This window comes from Micropterus salmoides, unplaced genomic scaffold (genome assembly GCF_014851395.1).
Source record: "Micropterus salmoides isolate LMB-PRFRI ecotype aquatic unplaced genomic scaffold, ASM1485139v1 Ms_hic_scaffold_17, whole genome shotgun sequence".
Lineage (NCBI taxonomy): Eukaryota > Metazoa > Chordata > Actinopteri > Centrarchiformes > Centrarchidae > Micropterus > Micropterus salmoides.
Window position 1 is genome coordinate 8,711,187 of NW_024040817.1, and position 25,849 is coordinate 8,737,035.

The 25,849-nt window shown below is 39.5% G+C and overlaps 2 protein-coding genes across 9 annotated transcripts; both read left to right on the plus strand.

Annotated features, from left to right (window-relative positions):
• Nucleotides 1-1,057: 1,057 nt before the first annotated feature.
• flot1a (flotillin 1a) lies at nt 1,058-10,151 on the plus strand. The gene is made up of 13 exons (XM_038725401.1): nt 1,058-1,239; nt 1,738-1,801; nt 2,015-2,090; nt 2,721-2,811; nt 3,240-3,383; nt 3,689-3,808; nt 4,034-4,129; nt 4,499-4,651; nt 4,939-5,120; nt 5,688-5,733; nt 5,916-6,053; nt 6,492-6,656; nt 7,154-10,151. Exons 2-13 carry the CDS (start codon nt 1,759-1,761, stop codon nt 7,172-7,174), a joined length of 1,275 nt encoding a protein of 424 aa, XP_038581329.1. The 5' UTR covers nt 1,058-1,239; nt 1,738-1,758; the 3' UTR covers nt 7,175-10,151.
• Nucleotides 10,152-12,030: 1,879 nt separating this feature from the next.
• znf384a (zinc finger protein 384 a) lies at nt 12,031-25,411 on the plus strand. 8 transcript variants are annotated; one of them, XM_038724836.1, is made up of 12 exons: nt 12,054-12,183; nt 13,336-13,389; nt 14,174-14,241; nt 15,191-15,509; nt 15,972-16,094; nt 16,708-16,874; nt 17,031-17,107; nt 17,281-17,505; nt 18,968-19,135; nt 20,292-20,370; nt 20,641-20,799; nt 22,466-25,411. In XM_038724836.1, exons 2-12 carry the CDS (start codon nt 13,341-13,343, stop codon nt 22,880-22,882), a joined length of 1,851 nt encoding a protein of 616 aa, XP_038580764.1. In that variant the 5' UTR covers nt 12,054-12,183; nt 13,336-13,340; the 3' UTR covers nt 22,883-25,411. The 8 variants fall into 8 exon arrangements, with proteins under 8 accessions (XP_038580765.1, XP_038580769.1, XP_038580764.1 ...); XM_038724835.1 differs by lacking the exon at nt 12,054-12,183 and adding an exon at nt 12,190-12,538; XM_038724837.1 differs by lacking the exon at nt 13,336-13,389 and having other exon boundaries at nt 12,031-12,183.
• The last annotated feature ends 438 nt before the right edge of the window (nt 25,412-25,849 follow it).

Here is a 25,849-nt window from a genome sequence, read left to right on the forward strand (position 1 = left end):
CAGGACATCTTCTGTTAACACTTTATAATGAGACAGTAAAATTACTTCTTTAATGTGTGGAGCAAAAATGGAGATAGAATAGAAGTAGCTTATTGTGTTGACATAATTCAGGTAAAGAAGGCTTAATAATCACATTTTGAAGAGTGTTTACCCTAAATCTAAATACAAGATAATCTTGAAAAAGATAAAAACATAACAGTTTATGGCCTAGTGGAAATTACTTTCAATTTATGTTTCACAGGAAATTATACAAGAGTTTAAAGATCAGACTCTTTATGATGAGCTGGCTGATTATAAAGAAGGGAGAGACACATTATCATTGACCTCTACAACCTTGTGTTGTAAAATAACAACCTTGTACATCTGGCTGTAGGTCTATTTGCACGTGCAATTGCTGAGTTTAAGGTATATATATATTCATAGTTTTGCATGCAAATCGGAGTTGTTACATTGTTATGAATGAAATTTGCAATTTATGATGGAAATGTCTTTATCTATATAAAGGGAAATACAAAATTAAGCTGACCGGTGACAATTCAGAATATATATATATATATATATATATATATATATATATATATATATATATATATATATATAAATATATATATATATATATATATATATATATATATATAAATTGCAAGATAATGCAGTAATCAGTAGCATGTTTTCTTTTAGCTTAAGCTACTTTTTTAGGACATTTTGCACATTTGTTTCTTCTATATTTACATTGCTTTGCATGTTTTCTTGTGCAATGCCTTTTTATTTTGTTATTAACCATTTCTTGTTGCAAGCTATTAAATCAGCCATTTCAGATACTGATGGGGACATGTCCCCAGAGTCCCCAGTGTAGATGACACTGGATGCATTTGAATAAATTCTAGGCTATGCACTGGACCCTATTTGTTACATTGCGAATGTACAGTTACTTCATGGATAAAAGTATTATATAAGAACAACACTGAACCTGAGTCCCGGTATAACAGAGGGTTTATTCAGTTCCCCACTGCGCCACTAGCAGGCAGACGCACACAGTCTGAATGGTGGGCATGCTCAATACAAGCCTGAGCTGCAGCCGTGTTGTCTTTACTGTCCGCATCATTCAGCTGGCATTTTACGGGAATAATCTAGGATACAGTTAATGCATTCATTTTAACCCGAGACAGACCGCGACTTATTTCACCATTTGCACCCTGCTCTCCTTAAACCACGTTACCATCGTTTATACTCTACCCGGTGAGTGTGTGACTGTTATGCTTTAATCCACGTATCCATTCTCGATTGGAAACACAAACGTGTGTGCCAAATTGATTAATGGACTGACAGCTAGCCGCTCGCAATTTGCACAGAGTAGGCCTACTGATACAGATTTTAATGCGTTATTCTCCCCTGTAAGTGGCTCTAATGTATGTGAGGTTTTCTGTTATTCTTACGGATATTCTTGCGGTTTTCACTGCGCAACATTGAGTAAATTAGATTTTAGCCAGTCCTGCTGGTCTGCTCTCTGTTTCCAGCCCCTCTCTCCTCTTTAGATATGGCCATAGTGTTACAACATAAACTGTAAAATGAAATAGCCTAAATCAGTGTGTATCAAGTGATGCCCGCTACTCTGTGCCTATCCTACATAGATGCTTCTAGATATTCCAGTTTATTTGTTTATTATATTGAGTGTTTGCAAGGTGGAGATTTAATTGTGACTTCGTTTATATTTCTATTACTTTCTTTGGTTTTCAGTTTAACGGAGGATCAGCAAACATGTTCTACACCTGTGGTCCCAACGAGGCTATGGTGGTGTCAGGTAAAGTGTTTGGCCACATCAACTTTATTTTTACAAAATACAATTCCATAATCAAGAGTGTGTGATTGTTGTTGTTCATCAGTGGCCATCCTTTTTTAAGGCTGACATTCAAAGATTGTACATATTATTTCAAAACAATAACAGTAGAGGGTTGTTAAAATACTGTTCAAGCTACTTAACCAGTTTATGGTTGATTATCCAATTCTCTCCCAGGGTTTTGTCGTTCTCCTCCACTGATGATTGCTGGAGGCCGAGTGTTCGTCGTTCCCTGTATTCAGCAGATACAGAGGTAGGCATACGTGGAGTTATTTTATCTTCTGCTATCCACTGTGGTGTACTGATCTTTAGTTTTATTTCATGTTTTGGCTTTTGTTGGCATTTGGGAGACACTTTTAACTCATAGATGCACTGCAGAAAGCAAAAGGGACTGCAGCAGGATATTGATAAAAAGGTAATAAATCATTATAAAGTTGATTAACAATCTTGGCATTATACTGCCAGGATGACTGATGGACACAGATTCAAAAAAAGTGGCCATCATCAGCCTCCTCATCAAATAAAACATCTATATTATGTCCAATAATGTTATTTGTGCTGTACATAAACTGTTCCTTATCTCTCAAGGTCTATCTCCTTGTCATAATAAACATATTTAGTCTTCAAGCAGGCCAGTCTAGGAGCCATTTGGATGTTCCAGTGTACATGCTGCTCCTCCTACATTCAGTTCATCACATGGCACCAGACTTAATGTTTTGTTTGTCTGAGTATTATAGCTTAGCCTTGATCCTGCACCTGTAAAATCCTGCACTCAGTGCTTGCAACTCGATACGAGTACAAAATGACTTCGCTTTAATGTATTCCATTAGAGCCGTGAATAATCAGCTCTTTGCTTGATATGTCTTACCCTGCCTCTCTCCAGGATTTCCCTGAACACTCTGACTCTGAATGTGAAGAGCGATAAAGTCTACACCCGCCACGGGGTGCCCGTCTCTGTAACCGGGATAGCCCAGGTCAGTGTGCACTGCAGAGGAAACAGCAGGCTGCTCCACTGGTAAAGCAGGGGGAGGTGTAGACTAATGGACAAATAGTTTCTGTGAGTCATCAGAAAGAAAACAAGCGTCAGTTTCCATGTAAACACTGCTAAACTGTATAATATAGACGTAGCTGGAAGGTTTGTTCCCTCACATCTGTGTGTGTGTGTGTGTGACATTTACCAGAAGAGAGCGAGTTGACAGATAAATAAATGTGGCCTTTCTGCCCTTCACGTACCCTAGCAGGCATTTACTGTGAATTATTAGTATCATGCATTGGTGTGCATAAAAAACAGCTGCTGTTTTTGCTGTTATACATCAGACACACACGGGGAATGAACCCAGCGATCATGTGGAATGTTTCACAGAAGTCTTGCTAATAATAAACAAGTTGCTGTTTCCTGCAGATGAAGATCCAGGGTCAGAATAAACAGATGCTGGCTGCGGCCTGCCAAATGTTCATGGGGAAGTCAGAGGCTGAGATTGCTCACATCGCCTTGGAGACGCTGGAGGGACACCAGCGGGCCATCATCGCCCACCTGACTGTCGAGGTAAGGATCTAAAGGTAATTTGTTTCAGTGTTTGATTTCCTGGAGTAAATTCAGGGTTTAAAGCCCTAGGCAGTAATGAAACCATGCTGCCCTCAAACAGAGTCCCCATGCTGCTTGCCTTGTTTGTGACAGATTTACTCCATTACAAATATTGATTAATTCAGCGATCATTTATCAAAGGCGTAAAAAGGTTTGTGTTAAAGGTTTATGAATGGCACGTTGCTTCTTGACTGTCATGGGTTTGAGAGTGCCAGTCTCAGTACACCTCTTGCTTCCACGTCGCAGTAATTATCTTCCCTTTACAGGAGATCTACAAGGACCGAAAGAAGTTCTCAGAGCAGGTTTTTAAGGTGGCTTCCTCTGACCTGGTCAACATGGGCATCAGCGTGGTCAGCTACACACTCAAAGATGTCCACGACGATCAGGTATCCGCATATCTTCAAACAAGTATTTTTCAATTTGTAGTTTTATTACTTATACTTTTAGAATTTATGCTTGATTTAATGTGGCTTTAGTGGGTGGGAAAAGATGACTATCGTAATCCTAATATAACACCCAAAACAATCATACAGACTGTCGAGGTAAATATATAAAATAGAAGACATTTTCTGAATCTTGGATTAAATCTGTCTTGAATTTCTGGTACACAGGATTATCTGCATTCACTGGGGAAGGCTCGAACAGCCCAGGTACAGAAAGACGCTCGCATTGGAGAAGCCAAGAACAAGAGAGATGCTGTGATCAGGGTGAGATATAAATCTCGTTGTCTCCCTCCTCCAGGATGCTGTTATTCCTGTGAAGTCTCATTTCAACATAAAAACTCATTCTGAAGCAGGCAGAAAAAGGATTTATTGGAATTATGTTATTTATTTTGAGAAGCAGTAATAGTGCCTGCAGCATGTGATACAGGCCGTCTTGATGATCATCATGTTTTTAGAGTAGTCTTAGTCCGTTTTGCTTAGTCACAATGATGTTTGTATGTTTGTATTTTTAGCATCTTCTTCCTGTTTATCCTATTTTCAAGTTTTATTCCCATTGATCCCTATTTCCTCTTCCTCTCTCTCTGTTCTATGTCTCTCTCTCTCTGTTCTATGTCTCTCTCTCTCTCTCTGCAGGAAGCCCATGCAATGCAAGAGAAAGTCTCGGCTCAGTACAAGAATGAGATCGACATGGCAAAGGCCCAGAGGGACTATGAGCTGAAGAAGGCAGCCTACGACATTGAGGTCAACACTAAGAAGGCTGAGTCAGAGATGGCCTACCAGCTGCAGGTACACACAAGTGAATAATAACATTATTATTTGAACAGTGATGTTGTGGAGCTTGGTAGTGTAAAGTTTGAGCCAGAGTTTGTGCCTTACAAAGCATTGATCAGCATCTGGGAAGTTACTAGCATGTATCTCAGCTACGTGTTGCACATGTAAACACCAGATTCTGTTTTCAGAAACCTGGACAAGCCCTTATCTCGGTTTTGAGAAATACCCACTGGATCTAATATTTTATAATATTGAATGACAAAATATCAATTATAATTATATTGCGTAACTTTCTTTGCCAGGTAGCGAAGACGAAGCAACGTATTGAGGAGGAGAAGATGCAGGTCCAGGTGGTTGAGCGAGCGCAGCAAATCATGCTGCAGGAGCAGGAGATCACCCGCAGGGAGAAGGAGCTGGAGGCCAAGGTGAAGAAACCTGCAGACGCTGAGAGGTACCGCCTGGAGAAACTGGCTGAGGCTCAGCGGTGAGTTGTGCAAAGCTTGTTGTGTTATAGTTGCTCTTCCAAAACAACAGGGTAGTGTTGTGAGTAGGCAGGTGGTCTCTAGTTTCAGACCCCTGTGTTTGCTTTACATTCTTTCTGTTGATGGGTTTCTAGGCAAGAAACTGAATCCCTGTTGTTTTGTAGCTGAGCTGACTCTTGTGCAGGATTGCAGAAATGTTTTTGCTGGAGATCAGTTGTCATCTCTATTTTAGCAAAGCTTCTGTCTGTCGACTGCTAACCCTCCTTTTAATGTTAGTCGGCTTTCTACAACTATTATTCGCACAGATAGATGAGGTACTTAATGAAATGGCAAGGTATATTAAAACAAGACGGTTGTAACTTTAGGCAGATCTTTGCCCTCTTTGCCAAATAACTGCACTTTTGAAGATGTTAAGTAAAATTCTGGTTAATTGAAAATAAAGATCAGACACAAGTCGCTCCTCATGTTGTAGTATTGTCCATGATACAGTAGTATCATAGTTCTGTATGGTTTATTATTGGCCAATCTGCTCTCGCTCTGAATCTGCATTTCTTTCTGACTCTGTTCAGTCTTAAGTTGATCATGGAGGCAGAGGCCGAAGCTGAGTCCATCAGGGTGAGTCACAGAATCCCATCTCGACTGTCATTAGTTTTTGAAATAGTTTAAAATTGAGCTAATGTTAAGAAATGTTTGTCTTCTTGTGTGTAAACCTTATTTACAAAGAATTGCCGATGGGAGTTGTCCTTTGTGGGACAGTGTATCCTGGTAAAGGAAGCCCGTCCTCTTGTCTCCTCCAGATTAAAGGTGAGGCTGAAGCGTTTGCAGTGGAGGCGAAGGGTCGCGCTGAGGCAGAGCAGATGGCAAAGAAGGCAGAGGCTTTCGAGCAGTACAAGGATGGAGCCATGGTGGACATGCTGCTGGAGAAACTGCCTCTGGTGAGAGACAACATACTGCACTCTAGTGGAGTGAAGCAGAAGTGTCATCTTGGAGAGAGATTAACGTGATTGAGTCCCCTTTAGGATACCACCATCTGATCTTCCCGTCTTTGACTTGGCAGACCAGGAGTGAAATTGGCGTTTCTTCTGATAAGTGATGAAACATACTTGCCAGTTCTTTTTATTTCTCTCCCTCTCACTGCTGTTCTCCTGGAGTTTCAAATCACACAAGGAGGTGGTTCTTTTAACTCCAGTGTTGCAGAAAAAGTGATGCACGCTAATCTAGGAACACATAAAAAGCTTAATTTATGAAGTTATTATAAAGATAAGCTGTGACGTTACATGTCATAGGAAACTAAGAGAGTGGGGGAGGAGGAGCATGTGGCCAGGAAATACACTTTATACCTTTAACATTTGGTAATATCTGTCTTCCACCAGATGGCAGAAGAGATCAGCAAGCCTCTGTGTGAAGCCAACAAGGTTACCATGGTGTCCAGTGGAGGCGGGGAGGTAGGCGCAGCCAAACTGTCAGGAGAGGTGCTGGAAATCATGACCCGCCTCCCTGATATGGTGGAAAAACTGACCGGAGTCAATATCTCCCAGGTAAAACATTATTATACTGGACTTACTGTCTCTGCTCTGCTGATACGTGTCATGTCAAATGCATCATGGAGAACTGAGATGTATATCAAAGATGCATTAATTGATTTTTCTGACAATTAAGGGGCAGAAGAACTAAATAATATGCGGACACACAGTTTTATCAGCGTAACAAGTCATGTCAGTGAACAGTTGCCTATTTACACAGCTGATCCTAGAGCACATTAATAATTCCATTAGATCTTAGTCTTTGGCCATAGATTGAACATCTAGCAGCCTTTCTGTCACTTTTGCTAACGCGGCCATTTGGAGTTGAGCAGGAAGCATGCAATGATGCATGCTGCTGGAAATGTTGTTGATCAGAGTGAAACTAAACCCGACTATAAATAGTCTTAAAAACTCTGCAGAGTTGCCACTTTTTAAAATAAAAATGTATAAACTGAACTTAAAGAAAGACCTCTCTCTCTCTCTCTCTTTCCCTTTGTCCCTCCATTCGGCAGGTGACCTCTCGTACCGGCTGAAGAGAATCAACCAGTCTGGTTTCCAGGCAGATCCACTCTCTGTCTTATCAGCTGCCTGGACTCTCTGCATGGGTCTGCTAACAGCATCTTTCCTCTACTCCCATTCCTGTCTTACATCCTCTGTATAGCTGTGTCTGCTCTGTCTGAGCTTAAGTCTTGTGCTACGGTTACAGTTATTATTTGTTTCTAGTCCATATGTCCAAAGAATTCAAATTACAATACTTCCCAGATATTACCTTTTTAAAATTTGAGTCTGTGACCTGTTTTTTAACCAGACTCTAAAATGCATTGAAACAAGCAACATATATAACAGTAGCTTCTGTATATCCATTACTTTTTATAATTATCTTTTATTACAATATATACAATTTCACCAAAACTTGTCTTAACAAAGTCATATGTCCTTTCCTAATTTCTTCTCTTTTTGTGTTTGTGTCACACTAATGAAAAAAGTGTTTGCTTGTCTGCTTTTGTCTGCGTCTCTCCCCACTTTGAAAGTCTACTCCTTAACTACCTGCCCACTGCCTTGCTACCAAACCTTAAGTGCATCTTAACATGGAAGTTTGATACAAACATACAGGTACATATAAATTACATAGTCTAATACTAGACCAAAGCCTGTGGTTTTGGCTTTCACTCATTTCTCATCATGTATTTCTTACAGAATTCATATTTCATTTATCAGGCGAGTAACCATTTCCTTGATACTTAAGTCTTTGAAATTATCATGGATGGTTGCAATCTAACAGGTAATCAAAACTGCAATACCATCTGTTAATCTGTATGGCATTACTTTGTATTATGTTTGAAATATGTCATTGTTTTCTTTGTGTGGTCTCCATCAGCGGTGTCTACTAATGTTTTCTTGTCTTGTCCTGCTGAACCATTATTAACATTTTTAGGATTTCAGGATGATATATTTGAGGACCCTTTGCTTAAGGCATACCAGTGTAATATAATATCTAACAGCCACTTTTCTCTGTGACTTTATGCAAACAATATTAGCAAATCGGCTTCATGGTCACTAACCCATCAACCCATCTTTAGTTCTGTCTTCCCTGACTTGAGGTTCTATATTATGAACTTCTGTATTAAACATGTTTGTTATCTAATTGATATTTTTATATCCATCCATCCATTTTACATTCATCACTTACAACCCTTTCTATCAAATTTGACAATTCAGGAGGTCCATGGTAGATTGAAATTTCTAATGGATCGTTTTCATCATAATGATGATCACAGGCGGCAGAACTGACAGGGATTCGGTCTTTTCCTAAGGACACTTAATCAAAACAGATCAAGGCCAAAGCACGAGCTTGAACGAGGATCTTCTTGTTCAAGCTCCCTTGGGACTTTTCCACCACGAATCCCAGTTAAACATACATAGTACTTGATGTATGCCTTAAGTAAAGTGGTGCCATTTGTGTTGTTATGGCCAGTCATGTAGCAGCTCTCATAAAGGTCTCGCTTGTGAAACTAAAGGTAAATGTGGTGGAAAGTATATTTGTAGCTCTCTATTGTAGCAGTGATGAGAAAGCTGTATTTAAATGCTGAACTATGTATTATTATTATTGTTTATTTTTAATGAGAGCCTGATGTGAAGATATATGGATGAGATGCTAAACAGTTACATTACTAACTGATATGTGTTGTCAGATTGTACTTCAGGGAAAGGGATGTTAAAGATTTGATATTTGAAGATAATACCAAACAATGCTACTGAAAATCTCTTCCGCTGTATATCAGTCATTTCTCATATTGGAGATTAAATGCATGTTGTCCCAGAATGAAATGCTAGTGAAGGTTTAGGAGCTGGAGCTGAATCTTTAGTTCCTAAAAAGTATTCCAACTTGCCTTAGACCCTGTCCCTATCATACTGTCACCCTCTACCTCACCACAACCTCTGGGGGCTGGGTATTAAAACATGTCGGCACTGTAGCTTTTCTGTATCAACATACATTTTAAGGCATCAAACTGTACTTCAACATTTAATAATCTTATCACTACACTAAAAGCATGCAATTTAAGTGTTATTTGTTTTTCCCTCCATGACACTGAGCTTAAATGCCTCACTTCTGTTACTGTGTTATCGGCACTGCTGATGAAAGTACAGCCAAATGTACTGAAATTGCTTTCTGAAGGTACATTTTATTCAGTTGAAGACGAGTACTTATACTACTATTATGCATGCATTGATATCTGACACAATTTAACTGTAATCTTGCAAGTGCATATGTTTTCAGTCAGGATGCTGTACGCTACTTTACTGTGTGATTACCAAAGTAGGAAGAGATCATCTGTTGGTTAGTAGAAATGGAAAGTGTTATTTGTTCTTCTTTAGTGGAATGTTTTAAGTGTACTGATACTCTGAAGTGGCGCTATATATGGATATAGATGCATTTATACAATATATATATTTGATACAGTAGCACTGTTTACTTCACAAGTCACTATTAACAACTCTACTAACTCATAACTAACAGCAACCCCAGTATTTCATTATAAATGTATTTAGACTAAAGTCAGTTTAGTAGAGTTTTCTGTGTTATTTCAACTCATGCTGTAGTTTGCTGGTGAAGTTCTACCAAAATTGAAGGTACCAGTTTGTTGCTTTTTAATTACTGTGTGAGCACTTCAGGAAATTTGTGTTTTTATGAAAATGTTATTATACAATCATATACACAATAAAATTGTGCTAAATTGCAAAAGGGAAACCACTTATGTCTTTTGCTGTTTCTGAAAAAAGAGTAGTCATATCTTATATTCTGCTGCTGTATCTCTTAAGTATTACTTCGCCCCAGTATTATATCTGTTTAAATCTTAAGTATGCATGTTTTGGCTTTGTATGTTTGTTCCAGTTTTTATTTTTAATTTTCATCAATGGGCAAGTTGTGTTGCTTTTGAATTGTAACTGCGTAAGGTCTTTGGGCACTACATGAAGGTAGCCTACTAATAAACTTTTTTTCTAAACATATATAAGATTTTCCTTTCATTGATCTCTCAAAAATGTTGATTATATGTGTCTGGTTCACAATTTCACATCTCTGGGAGCTGCAGTTTTCTACTGTTTGCACTGAGCAGCTCCATTGGAGCTACAATGCGTTGCCCAAGGGTAACTTGCTGCTGAAGTTGTTATTGCATCTCAGTTTTTTTCTGTTTGTCCAGGGATTCAAACTAGCTAAATATATATATATAAAATAACTGGGTCTATTTCTGACAGATAGGCCTGCTCTATTTCAGCTGACAGTGACACAAGCAAGTGCAGCTGCAAGTAATAATAGTGAGTAGTACATACAAGAAATGTTCTGTGCTGATGTATTCTGCCACAGCATCTAATTTAAGACCAAAATGTACATATGACTTGATAATCGGAATGATGTACTCAACCCCTCACACTGTCACGATAATTATTATACCGGAAGACACTGTATGGACGCTGGCAGCTGTGTGAAGTTAGCGAGAGTTAGCCAAACGAGTACAGGAAGTAAGAGGACTGTGTCTCTGAAAATTAAGACATAAACCGCCTGAGAAAAACGGGCATTAGTATGTGTGCAGGACAAAAACTCAGTGGGACCAACATATTGTATAGAGGGCAGCATCTACTGATAAATAGACAGTCAATTTATTGTTTTAATAAATGTTCACTAAAGCTAAAGATGACTGATAATTGTTATGTTGTTTTTTTAATTTTAATTTCCACTTGTGTGGTGAAGACATTCTTAAATTGGCAGTAGTGGAATGAAACAAAGTAAATTTACTCAAGTAGGCCTACTGTAGGTAAATACCAGTTTGAGGTACCTGTACTTAAGCTGAGTATTATCATTTTATGCAGCTTTATACTTCTGCTCAGCTTAATCTCAGAGGCAGAGCTTTACTATTTCATACCCTCCCTGTCCAGTGAAAAACATGTATCTCCAAATTAGTAGACTTTATTTTCTGAAAATAGCAGTAATAATAATCCAAAAACATGATATATAATAGTAAAACACTGACTTTCCTGCAGAATGATGATTACTTTTGATGCTAAAACTTTTGTTGATAATACTTGTACACTTAGGTTTAAATGCCAGACTTTTACTCGTTGAGTATTGTGACATTGATACTTTAAAAAAAAATGCAATGGATGTTACAGTTTTTGTCACTTGCAAACATATAACCAGGCTTTTGAAGTAAAATTTCAAAACCTCCATTTTTCAAAAAGCACACCCATTTCCCTAAACTCTACACAAAAAATCCCTTCCTGAGAGAGGAAGAAGATGAGGAGGTGGAGGAGGAGGAAGAGGAGGAGGCGGAGCAGGAGGAGGGAAGAGGAGAAGGGGCGGAGGAAGAGGAGGTGGAGAAAGGGGACGAGAATCTCTGGCCTGTCCCGGACCAATGACAGCATGCTGGGGCAGAATAATTAGTTGTTTGGTGTGTTGTACTGTACAGTATGCTAAGGAATAAAAAATGTGCAAATTTATACATTTGTTATTTCCTTTGTTGTGTTCATCATCATGTGAAAAGGTTTTTGAGGGGGAGAATCACAAGCAACATCACTTATAACCAGTTTTTGTAGTATTGTTTTGAATTTTTCTCACCAGTGTGAACTGGCTGTGTTGTAGTGTGTGTGTGTTTCTTGTGTTTTATGTCTGACGGCAAAGTTTGGTTTTGCAGCAAATCTGAACGGTTTTGAGTGGAGAGCTTCATTTTGACCTGATAATAGGATGTTTGGAGATCTGGGCGAGAAGTTGTGGATTTGTGTTTAGAATTTCGAGAAAAGTGTCTTCAGCAATCGAGAAAAACTGTAATCCGTACGGGTTTTATTTTGAAAGCGTTGAGCGGAAGCGCAGCTGTTTAACCGCGGCTGACTTGACTCCTCTGAGGAGAGCTGGAGGGGAAAAAAAGGAAAAAAAAACGGAGAAAAAAAGCCATATCTGAGGGGTTTGAGGGGCGGATTTGGACAAAGTTTCCCAACTGTCCCGACCCGAGGAAGCTCCGGGGGGGTTGACGGGGAGTCGATCTGACCGGTAATTAACACAGGAGTAATTAGTCGGTTGTTAACGATCTGTTATTTTCAGTGTGTCTGAGAGCGCTGTCGTCCCAACCGCCGGAAGTCTGCATGAAGCTGCGTCTCCTACAGAGGCTACGGCGTCGACGTTTTTTTTTTCTGTCTTGGGGTTTTTTTTTTTTATTCGAGACTTTTTTTTTCTCTTTTTTTATTTTCTCTCAGCGAGATGAGCAGGGAGCGAGGAATGGAGGCGTAGGGAGCCAGGATGTTTGTGTGTTTACTCAGCGACAAGCTAGTTAAGCTGTATGAATGTTCACACGGGCCTCCTTGTAGCTAATGCAAGCCAGCGAACAAAAGGGAGAAAATTAATGGAGGCAAGTTAGCTAGCTCCCTCTTGTCTTCTTGCGTTAACCTGCTAACGCTAGCCATGTTTGTTTACAACCCAGATATCTCATTAAGCTCCTGGCAGCTGGTTAGGTGCAGTGGAAAACATGCAGGCTGAGTGCTTTGCAAGGGGGCTCCCTTATTTAAACAACTGCTGACAAAAGTCGTATTTACAAGATTTCATCAATCACTGCTAACCACAGCCTTTAGCTTAGTAGCAGTGCCACAGTTTTGGAGCCAGCTTGTGTCCCTCGTCAAAAATGGCTCTCTAGAGCACTGAAGCATTGACTTTTTATTACACTAATAACGGCCGTTAAGTTGCCAGACAGCAACAGTCTGTGGGAAATTAATGCATTTGCATCAAAAGCTTGCTTTCTCATTTATTTATAGGTTGTGCAACTGCAGAGGGATTGGAGGCTCATGAAAAACAACGTTAATCATGCTTTGAGTTATGCATTGCTAATGTTTTGCATGAGATAAATTGTGTATAAGTGTATTACTTTGTTATGTTGAAGTTTATTTTTCATGGGCCTATACTCCTAAAATGTTATCAGTTATGTTAAATGTTAAGCTTTACTAAGGTGTGATAACATGCATGCTTTTCTTGGTATGTAAGCGATATGGCTATACATGGCATTGGTGATCTGCACATGCATATGGAAAAACCAAACCTCAGAACCTTTTTTACTATTGGTCTATAGCAATAGCGAAGTATGTTGCAAATAAAGTGCAAGTGCATGTGAAAATAGAACAATGAAACTATGAAACTTCCTTCTTTGTGCTACAGAAAACATGTTGCCTATGTGTCAGTGGGAGGTGATGAGGAAGCAGAAGATCAGAGGTTTGATAATGAAAAGATAGACAGTAGTCTTGTAAACAGTGAGTGTTGTCTTCAGCAAACCATATGTACTCCTAGAAAGGATGTTATTTTCAACACATAGTGTATACATAGCATCTAGTTTGGGTGAACACGCCTGTGTGTTACTTTTGAGGGCAATAAATAGTTTGACACAGCATTGTTTTTGTTTTCCAAAACTAGACTCATTAACAAGTTGCTGATAAAGCAACCGCTCTAAGATAGTGTAATTTGTTAATAGCAACACATACTGTGTAAGGGACTTGTGAGGAAATGCATGGGCTGTGTTACAAAAAATTATCAAAATCCTCAGAGACTGATTATGATTAGTGTTTTCTCAATTCTTGCCTCTTCTGTCCTCCTGTAGATTTTTTGAACATCTTTGCCTGATTCCTTTCACATCCTCTTCTCTGTAAATCTGATCAAATATTATTAAAAACGACACAAACAGCATAAAGCTAAAAGCATTTTCCTTCAAATAGTCATTTTTGTTGCAGCCAGTTTACACTTTTGGATGGGATCCCTCAAAAGAACAGTTTGTTAATTGACAATAGGCTGCCGGCTTGTGTGTGTGTGAACTCCACGCTGACGTTCAGTGTGTCAGCTGGTGGTGAGGAGAGGATACATCGAAAGGAAACATACAAAGATGATTGAAACGCAGCCATGTATGGTCTCGTTTCACATGAAAGTTAAAAAAAAAACAGCATAGTACGGAGGAAGAGGAGGAGGAGGGCAGGTGTTTTCTAAGTGTGTTGCTTTTTAATTACAGAAATAATGGACGATTCCCATTTCAACTCGTCATACTTTTGGTCTCCCGTCCCCACTGTACAAGGACAGGTAGAGACAACCTTATTGTATTGAAATACACATGGTTTAGTGGTATGTGCTATGTTGAAAGATACCGGGAAGCGATGATCACTTTGACTGTTTATGGAAATACTTAAAACATTGCACAACACCAGAGAATGATTTGACCCTGAACATGTTGTTAATAACACCACAGGATAATGCTCTCTTATTCAGTGACTTCACATTGAAGTTATTTAAGTATGAGCTCTTGACATTGGGGAGGGGTCACTCCTGTCCCTCTCCTCTGTCATCTCTTCAAGCCGCTCTTTGTTCCTTTTTTTGTTTACGTCCTGCATCTCACCATGCCTTCGTTCTCTCTTCTCTCCCATTGCCTCCTTCTCCTCCTCTGCCTTCTCCCTACATGGATCTCACCCATTATCGACTCCCACTCTTCGCTCTCCCATCTGCTAACTTAAACCACTCTTCACCACTCTTTTGCTTCCCTCCTTGCCATCCTTCTCTGTCTTCTTCCCCTTTCTCTGTCCCTTCCATTCTTTTTGTGTTACCTTACCACTTATATCACCTCTGTTTTCCATGTGAACTGAACCCATCCTTGACTCCTCTTCTCCTCCTCCACCCTTGTGTCCTGTTTTCCATCCTCTCTTTTAATGTCTTCTGTCCTTTTCAACTCCTTCCAATCTGCCTCGCCTTCCTTCCTCACACACCTGTCTCACCACCTCACTTGTTTATCGTCACACCACTCCTTTACCTCACCTCCGCCCACCTGCTTTCCTCATCTCTTGGCCTCCTTCGCCGTGCGTTTCACCCTTCCTCTGATCCCACATCGCTTCTTCACCCCATCCTTATCCTGTGGTCTCCGTGGAATCTCCCAATGTTTTACCCTCGCCCACCCTGCACTCCTTTCCTCTTTATTATTTCATCCTTCCTGCTTTCTTTCCTCTTACCACCAACCGCCCTTCTCCTCATCCTTTGTCAGATCGAGAACGCCATGTTCCTGAACAAGGCAAAGGAGCAGCTGGGTCCAGAGAAGGCCAATGCGCCCTCCTTCCCTCACTCCTCTGCGTCTTCCACCTCCTCCCCCCACTACCCCACGGCTGTGCTCGCCATCCCCGGGTCAATGGACGCAGGGGCCGGCTTGCGGGTTGTGCCCAAACAGGAAGGAGGTGGTGGGAGTGCAGGAGGAGGTGGTGGTGGCAGCGCACCTTTAAGTGTGGTCGGGGGACACCTGCACCAGTCGCACACCTCCCAGAACATCACCGTTGTGCCTGTTCCCTCTACGGGTATCATGACTGCAGGTGAGTGCGCTGCAGTGTCCTCCTTCACGCCTGAGTCATGACATCCTCAACTCCATTTTCCATTTCTGTCTTGTTATTGTCTTATTATATTTGTTTGTTGGTATCACTTTAAGATGCATGAGAGTCAGGAACACTGCACATATTCAACTGCAGCTGCTACAAATCTTGATCTGAACAATTGTCTTTGTCTCCATAAAACTTTATTTCTATTTAATATCAGCAGGTTGCAGGCAGCAGTTTTAAAGGACAGGTTGTTAAAATATTGGGACAACTCATTTGTTTAAAAAAGCATTCTGAGTCTGCTGTTTAGTGATGGCTTTGACCCGTACGCCAAGTATTTTTATGGCTTTAAATATTGGTGTCTGTAATGAAGGTTATCCAGACAGTGCACAAGAGAATTCATATAAAATGTCTGTTTTGAGCCAATGGACAGCCAGATCACAGTTTCTCTTTTCCTCTTAGCGGGTTTAGTGATCACCACCCCTCAAGGCACACTGGTCCCCACTGCCTCCACGCAGTCATTTGTAGCTGGACCCCACACTGCCACCACCATGATAGTGTCTGCATTGCACCCCTCAAATACAGGTAAAACGCAGGCGCAGTCCTCCGTCATTTCAACATGTGAATACAAACTGCAGTTTGTTGGATAATTGTATTGTCAAAGCTTATGCGAATCAATTTAATGCATGTACTTGTCAGGGGAATATATGAGATTTTCCACAGTAAGACACACAGATAAAAAAACTTCCCACTGTAATCGCTGTTGGCCAGCAAGCAGGTCTATTGGAGCAGGTGGGAAGGGCATCATGACTAATGTAATAAGAAAGATTTTTCTCAGTATTTAAACATTTAATCTCCTGAAGAGAGATAAAATTAAATTAAGGCACACATATCATTTCATTTGAATAAGAGATGTTTTTATACCCACCGTTTATTTATTCCTTTTGTGTTGTTACATCCATACACATACAAGCATACAGAGGCTCGTGTATGTCCATCCCCTTTTGTAATATTTGGTATTCCTCCTCATCAAGGCAGCACAGCTCTGCATAACAACTCATGTAGGTGATGTGTGGGCCTGATTACATCACATTTTTCCATCTCTAATAGATGCTGTCTTCACACAACATTCCTCAACTCTCCCTTTCCTCATCCCTCTTTTCTCTTTCCTTTCTTTATACTTTTCTCTTGTTTTCAGACAAGAAGGAGGACATTGCTGTCCCCCCTGCAGTTGTCATGCCGACGCCGTCAAAGCGAGGCAGGAAGAGCAAACAGATGATGGGAAGAGTGGCCGCTGGAGTGGGTGGGGTCCTCCCTCCAGGAAGCGATGCATTAATATTGGCGCACCTCGCTGCTAGTGGACAGGTGAGAGTGTCTTATATTCTTTTTTTTATTTCTTTTTTATTTTGCTTAAGGCCTTTTAATATATTTCTGATTTAGTTCTTACTGATTTTCTACACAGCATGAATTGTCAGTGCTTGTGCTTTTCTTCATAACTAATATATTGTTATTGTGATACAGCACCACACTGCTGACCCATATGACCTGTCAAATGATGAGGATGATCATACCAACAAAGACGGCCCCAAGTCCTACAGGTAGTGGAAAGATATTCAGATTCAAGAAAAGCATTATTGTTTGTGGCATCACAGATCACAGATTGTCTGCCAGTACCGACACTACAGAGAGAAGAACCTACTTGTAAGGTTAAATCACTTTGACTGCTTTGTGTGGCATGAAGGTTTTCTTCTCTCTCTCTCGCTCCTTCAAGGTGTCGGATGTGTGCAGTGACTTTCTTCAGCAAGTCAGACATGCAGATCCACGCCAAATCCCACACCGAGGCCAAGCCCCACAAGTGCCCCCACTGCTCCAAGTCGTTTGCCAACTCCAGCTACCTGTCCCAGCACATCCGCATTCACAGCGGGGCCAAGCCCTACACCTGCACCTACTGCCAGAAAACATTCAGGCAGCTCAGTCACCTACAGCAGCACACACGGTACTGGTCTGAGTGGTTTCCTGTGTTTGTTGTGTGCCTGTTTGTTCATGTGGTTTCTGTTGGTAAAGCTTGTGTGTGGTGATGATGAAGGGAGGAAGAGGTGGGGAGTTGGGGATGTGTCAGCGTCTTTTGGGAGAGTGTTGACAGTGTAGAGCTCTTTTTGCACAGTGTAAGCGTCCACTTTGAAGGTGCAACACTTGTACCAAACTTAAATTAAATCATGGTTCTAAACATGTTATTTTTATGTATTTACCAATCAAGATTGGTTTCTTCCTGGTTACTAATTGATTATCAAGTCAGGAACAGTTGTTTGGATCTTTTTCGAGCTCTCAGAATACACGAGAGCCTGGGTGGATGCATGCTACAGCGTTTGGTAGAAGAAGTCAACTTACAGTACGAGTTACCACCAAAACATACCTTAATTTAGCATGTGTTTACTTTCTCATCCTGCTGGTGATACAATCACAAGCTTGGCTTGGAACTGCATGTATGTTGCCATCTAATTCTATTTTCTTTGACTCCACATCTGCTTTCATATAACTGTCATGTCTTAATTTCATGTCTAGCGGAAAAAGGAGTGTAAATAGAAGTTTGGATAAGATGACTTTGCGGAGATAACGGCCCTGAATTTGTTTACAAATCACAAAGTTGATTATTAGATAGTGAAATTGTTGACGGCTGGAAATTCAGTCTGTAATTTTAATCACACAAGTGTGAGTACACTTTGTATAGAAACTGTGGATGATAATTTACCCTCTTAAAACAAAACACACTCCTCATTGCTTTTGCCATTCTTTCACTGCACTGAGTCACCCTGCATGTTTTACACACCCTCATAATCACATTTCATATCACATGTAAAGCTGCTAATCTGACACTGAGAATAGTTTCTTGTATTTCATGTAACCATGTGTGACCTGTAAGTGATGAACGCGCCCGTCTCCCATTCATGCCGTCATGAATTTTATGTTTGACCTTGTCATTCACCTTCTTCATGCTTTCATTTCCCTTTTTGCCATGAACTTAGTTTTCTTTGTGGGTTTCAGGCCATTGATTTTAAACATGAAGATGCGCTCCGGTGGCCTGCCGCTCGTCTTGAATTTACTTTTCAGTTTGACTGCTGCAGACATTCATAGACACATTCACACTCCACTCAAAGCAGGCACACCAAAGGGAGAGACTGCGAGAGAGAGAGAGAGAAAGAGAAAAGCGTGACTGTGCTTGCTGTATGTTTTTGTTCTGTGTTTTCACAACTCAGACACAGCACTAAGAGCACACTGTCAAACATAGTGATCTGTGATCAACGCAATTGACCACAGATCCTGTTAACTTTAACGCATGATTTGGTCTTCGGTTCATCGTGAAGTTTGGTCATGCTGTAGCTTAAAAATCTCTCGCTGTTTCTCTCTCTGTTTCTCTCTCTTCACCTCCTTACCCCTCCAATCCCGGGCTCCCGTGTTAGAAACCACACTGAGGCCAAGCCCCACAAGTGCCCCCACTGCTCCAAGTCGTTTGCCAACTCCAGCTACCTGTCCCAGCACATCCGCATCCACACCGGGGCCAAGCCCTACTCCTGCTCCTACTGCCAGAAAACATTCAGGCAGCTCAGTCACCTACAGCAGCACACACGGTACTGGTCTGGGCTGTGTTGGTTTGAATGGCCGGATGTGTTTTTATGTGTGCATGTATGGGAGCAGGTGTGTGGAGAGTTATGGCATTGTGATAGTTTGCATCCTTAGGTTTTTGAGTGTCTTTCAAATTTGGGAGGCAGGCTGTTGTAGGTAAAGGTTTGCCGCAATATATTTTTTTAATTATTCAAATGCTTCCTGCCAAACAAACATTTTCGGCTCTTGTATGGGACTTTACATTTAGAGGTCAACAGGTCAACAGGCCTGTCAGCCACAGCCAAGACCTTGGAAGGCTTAATACTGTTAATTGTTACACAGCTTCCTGCCTCATCATACAATTAGGTTTCCTCAATAACAGTATAACAAATATATCGACACTAAAAAGTTAGATTTAATTCATTTAAATCATGAACAAATTAGCACTTTTTTCTTATTAAGATATTTATTTTGTTAAGGAAAAGGGATTGAAAAAAGATTTTACTTATTTTTACTCAAGCATATAAAGAAAAGATTTTATCTTAATTGTTTTGAATGTCCTTCCTCAGATTTGTTAAGTGATCCACTGTTTGGCTTTTTTCATGTTCTGATCATTAAAACCACAATTAACCATCTGGTTTCTACAAAAAGCAAAAATCACCCTTTTAACTTGAAAGAAATAATGATTTGACATTTATTGTGATAATTATTGATATCGAATGCTATGAAATTTTTTATCATGATAAAATATTTCGCCCAGCCTTGCATACAATGATATAAAGCAGGATAAAGTATATCTAAAACAAACATCAAAAGGCAAATCATTACACATAATAGTTAATAATTTTTTTTACATTTTGCGGAAGAAAAAGTAGTAGGAAGATAAAATATGAGGAAGCTACTAAGCTATAATCTTAATGCCATTAAAGTACCCTTAGTTTGTTTACTTTTATTTGTTAATGATGGTAAATTATAGAGGTGTAAGGAATGAGCACTGAGCCTTTGAACTGGCATAACTGCTGTATTATATGTACAAAATGTTGCTTTGGATAAGAGAAAGCATACTGAATATCCTCAATAATGCACATCACTCTCACGTTCATTTCCTTCATGCAAGTGCAGCAAGAAAATGTAATTTATTAAGTGTAGTTAACTTATGGGATGCCTTACTGTGATTTTCAGGATTCACACCGGTGACCGACCGTACAAATGTAACCACCCAGGCTGTGAAAAGTCTTTCACTCAGTTGTCCAACCTACAGGTAAATTAATTCACTGGTTTGATCCTTGCTCCTGAACTGATTACATTGTTCTATAGTGAAATTATTTTGCCTTTTCCACTGTAGTCAAGATCAAGTTAAATGTTCTTTTTAAAAATGGCTCTTTTTAAAAATGGCTCTTTGAGACTTTTTTTTGTGGTGCTGTCAACATCAGATTTTGAGACACTATGTATTTGGAAAACATCGCTTATTGATTGTGCTAATGGCTGTTTGTCCCCACCCTCCTCTGTGTGTCTCTTCCTCTCCCCACAGTCTCACCGTCGGCAGCACAACAAAGACAAGCCGTACAAGTGCCACAACTGTAACCGAGGTTACACAGATGCTGCGAGCCTGGAGGTGCACCTTTCCACACACACCGTCAAACATGCCAAGCTGTTCTCCTGTGGCCTCTGTAACCGATCCTATACCTCGGTAGGCTCTCAGTCATGTCAAACATCCGACACGGTATTCACACAATGCACTGACTCTGGCCTTAGACACATAAGGGGGGAGATTTCAGAAATTACAGGCTTGGAGAATGTATGTTGTTCTGTTTGTAGTTTGTAAATGATTTACTGAGGGTATTACTGTCCATGATAGGATATCAATAAATATAATTTCCTCAATCTGATATACAGTTAATGATTAGCATGTTTTATTTAATGAATAATTTCAAGAATGATAGTACTTTGTTAGACAGAGATTCTTTATTGAATGTATCATCCCCACCTAATGACCTCAAGTTGGACTTCTTACTATTTCTCATGGTTGACTTTGGTCATTTGTAAACAAACTTCATGGACCAACACAAATGTTTTAATGTATCAGGCCATTTTATCATGAAAAATGAAGTTCCTATGTTTTATATTTGCTGCTGTGAATATTATATACAGTACAGTATATATTTTACAATCACATATGGAGAGCATGTTTTTTTGGGATATCCAGAACCAATGTTTACAGTAGAAAAGTAATTGGATAAAATTTACTAAACTTTTCTTACTGGCCTCATTTATGGCAAACACATTTATCAAATATACGTTTTTTGTACGTATAGATATGGAATAGAGACAAACAGTAACTTTTATTCCATGAACCTTAAATTAAAGGTCCAGTGTGTAAAAGTTTGGAGAATCTATTGACAGAAATGCAATATAATAGCCATACCTATGTTTTCAGTTGTGTATAAAGACCACACATAATGAATTGTTATGTTTTTATTACCTTAGAATGAGCCATTTCTATGGATTACATGAATGCCATGATGTTGCAGCGCCATGTTTCTACAGTAGCCCAAACGGACAAACTGCAGAGCGTGTTTTTTCACTACGTTAAATTTTATATTGAAAGAAGTGTGAGGAATAGGAGAAGAAAAAGTAGTAGTAATAGTAGGCATCTGGTTTATTAGCAATAAGAAGAGACATGAAATTTGGACAGTTGGGGCCCACATGTATTATTTAGCAAAAGAACCGACAGATTTTGTCGGCCATCGTAACTTCTCCTCCATGCTCGGAAAGGGAGGGATGGGCGGTGACTGATGGTGCATTCATGTGATGTTGGAATAATCTGAATCCCCCCCCCCTCGCGTTAAACCTTTATTGCCAAAAGAGAAATAAAGTGCACATGGTACATATACAAGTATACAGAACAGTATACAAATCTATAAGAAGACACAAAGAATAAAAACTTTGTCAGGGGTAATCAATATTATATAAAGATATTAAAAGACTATTTGTTAACAGTTTTCACAGCATTTTTTTTTTTGTTGGATTTAAAAATAAAATTGATATAATGCACAACCTCATGGAGAAAAACTACAGTTTTTTACTATATTTAAAAATGTGGAATTTTGCCATTAGAATTAATACATTTATTATAAACTACTTATTTTCTTTTTTTGACTTTTATAAAAGCAAAATATCACATTCTGCCACATCAATGCAGCCCATGTGAATGCACAGTGAGCTGTTGGTTGCAGTTCTCAACTCTCACCACTAGATGCCACTAAACTTACACACTGAACCTTTGAGCAGATCCCATCCTCCTGTATTTTTCTTTCCAGCCATCATATCTTCTACTTCTCTCTCCCTGATTCTAGGAGACTTATTTAATGAAACACATGAGGAAGCACAACCCCGACCCGCTAACAGTGGCAGCAACAGTAGCTGCTCAGCAGGCCCAGGGCCTAACGCCAGGCGGAGGAGGTGGCAGGGGCCGAGGGCGTGGCCGAGGGAGAGGAGGAGGGAGCAGAGCGGGCCAGCTCCAAAGCCAGACCAATCCTAACAACGCCAACCAGAACCCTAACAACCCTGGACCTCCAGGCAGCTACCAGTCGCACCAGCAGCCCACAGAAGCTGTGGTTCAATGTCCATTTGACATGCATCAGTACAAGACAGTGTCAGCCAGTGAGATCCAGTACAAACCAGTCACTGTGGCGGACCTGCCAGTGGCCCACAAAGACCTCTGCCTCACCGTATCTACATCAGCCATACAGGTGGAGCACATGAACTCATAGGCTGCGTCTTCCCACCCTGTTCAAGGAATTACTAATTGTGTCTGCAGTGTAAAAAGGTCCACATGAACGAGTATTTTTTTTAATTCAGTATTATATTCTTCTTAAGCAAGAAAAAAATGGCTAGTAGGTGGGAAAAGGTATCATTTGGTTTGCTGATGTAACAAGACACTCTGAGTGACATTATTTTGAAAGGGGATGATTGGGTAATGTTTAAAGGTACATCTAAAATGTTATTCACCCAATGCCAGTTTTTTCCTTCATTTTAAGAAGATTTAATTCTGAGTACAGCATTAAATTACTTGGTAGAACACAGATATTTTACAATGAGCAAGTATCTCTCAGTAGAAATGCTGGTCTAGGACACGAATATAAGCGGTTCATTCTTTCATACAGTTTACCAAAATCTAATCTGAGATCAAGTTTTGGCTTTTATATCATAAATGATATGGGGATTAAATCCAGTCCAGTCTTTTTCATTCTAATTTCAAACTTTGAGTCATTGGACCAGTCATCAACTTACTTGCTCTGTAAAACTCACTGATCCTAAACCAGCAGTCCTCTGAGAAACTTGACAAAAGAGGCCCTATTCTTTTTTTATTGCATTGTTCGCAATCGGCATCATCGGAGGATGAAGGTGTAAATTATCTGTAAAATAATAAATTACACTCTTCTCTGCACGTTTATGGTCCAGAGAATGATGTAATTTTATGAGCACATTCAGATCACATTAATCTGAACATTCTCCATTATTTAGTTCAAGCCAAATCAAGAGGGAGAAACAAGACAAGGAATCAGTGATGAAAGACTGCAGGGCTTCATAACAGCAGCTGATACTGCTCTGAAAAATGAGGAAGGACTAAGTAAATAAGTTTTAATGGCATGTCAGGGTGCCGCGGACAAGAGAGGCTGGATCAAAAAGGCTGCAATGGAGCCTGAGAAAAAGACCACAAAAGAAGAGGGGCAGCAGAAAGAAAAGGATGAGATGAGGCTAGAACCTGGGAATCTCACATTGCTCATTTGAAACACAAACATGATGTCCGTATTTACATCCACCTTCCCTCAGACAGCAAGGAGTCAAGGAACTATTTCCTTGTCGAAGCCCAAAGTATTGAACAAAAGAGACGGGCCGGTTCAAGAATGCACTAAATATGAGGAATCTGCAGCAGAGCGAGACGGAAACACGAAAGAGAAAAGATGTCGGAAGGGGTGGGAGGAGTCATAGAGAAAGCACTTGATGAAGCTTGTACTTCATGTCTATGTTTGTCATCATTGTACTTTTTTTTTTTAATATATATCGTGTATGTATTTTTCTACCAACAGAGGAACGTGTGAACAAACTGAGAGAGAAAGCAAAGTGAGTGCATGAATGTGAAAGGAACAGAGAGAAAAGTCCTTACAAAATGTTTTTCCCCCCATTTTTTTTGTTACTATTCAAAGAAAGACAGTTTATTATCCCCCAAGGAGTAAAGACAGCCCATCTCGTCATTGTCAGGGCAGTTGTTAGGGAAATAATGATTGTGTGACAAATGGCTGACAGGTACTGTTATCAATCTTTTTTTTAAAGAACTTTTCATACATATTATTACTACTTTCATTATAACTGTATTGCAAATGTTATCCACATTATCAATCTGAGGCATTATTTTATTGCAGTATGCTGTACATAAAATAGATAGAAAATACTTTTTCATCTGTAAAAGGGAAGTATGTCCTGTGTAAAGCATATATGGAAACTAAAGGAACTCAAATTAACAAGTACCAAATCACTGGCCGTGCCCCAGGTCACCTCTAATGCTGATGGATCATAACCTTAATGCTCAGCAGAGTTGGTAAAGGAATGATAAAATCCACACCTAAGACGTTTGGGAATTGCCCAAAAAGTTGGTTAAACTATGGGAAATATTTTTTTCTCTCTTTATGTAATGAAGTAGGATGCAGTATTTCTTGCAGTTTGAGCCACACTTGCCGATTACACTCAATGATATTCATTGTAATTATGATCAAACCTGAAACAGTTTGATCAAGTAAACTGTGTTTTATTTGTTGGATTAATTAACAGAGGTTGTTATTAGGCTTATTAGACAAGATTGTTGTGGCTGCAACCTAAAAAACATTTTTTTTAACATTGGTCCCATATGAATTCCTTCATGAACATTTTTAAAAGTGATCTGAGAGTATATCTAAAAGATTAAACATTAAACATGGCTGTGATGTAGGTGACCTGGGACACAGGTGCTATGTTTTTTTGTGCACAAGCTATCTCTACCCAATCAAAATGTTCAAGCAGCCTGTAAAAATGGCTGATTGTCTTCATGTATACTCCTCCTCGTATTTCATTGTGTCTTTTTATGAAAAATAACACATTCTCAATAATCTTGTTAATATTATTACTGATGCTCCTGATAATAATACAGTTATTAACTGCCCTCTTATGCTACACTATTGCATACTGTATGCACAGTTACACCTCTTGCTCATCTGTTTCTTCCCTTAAGGAGAATAAAGATCAAATGAGTTCATATGAAAAGACTTCGTTTTCTGGTTTATTTTATTAAAATCCTGATTGTGCGACACTAAGAAGAACGTATCATTACTTAATATTATATATTCAAGTAATCTGAGACCCAAGTTGTTCAGTTAAATGTCATTTAAAAAAATGTATATCTTTAAAAAATAGATGTGATGGATAGAGATGTATACATAACAGTGTAAAAATATATCACACAAATAATAAAAACTAAAACTTTACCATGGGTAAAGAGGACCAGGTGTTGACAGTTTTCACAGCCTCTTTGTTGTTGGATATAGAAATTAAATTGACATAATGTATAGCCTCATGGAGAAAAAGTACAAAGTTAAGTTTTTACTGCTGAATTTACAATTATGGATGTGGAATTTTGCCATTAGAATAAATACATTTATTTTAAAGTTCCGTTTTTTACGTTTATAAAAATTAAATACTGCATT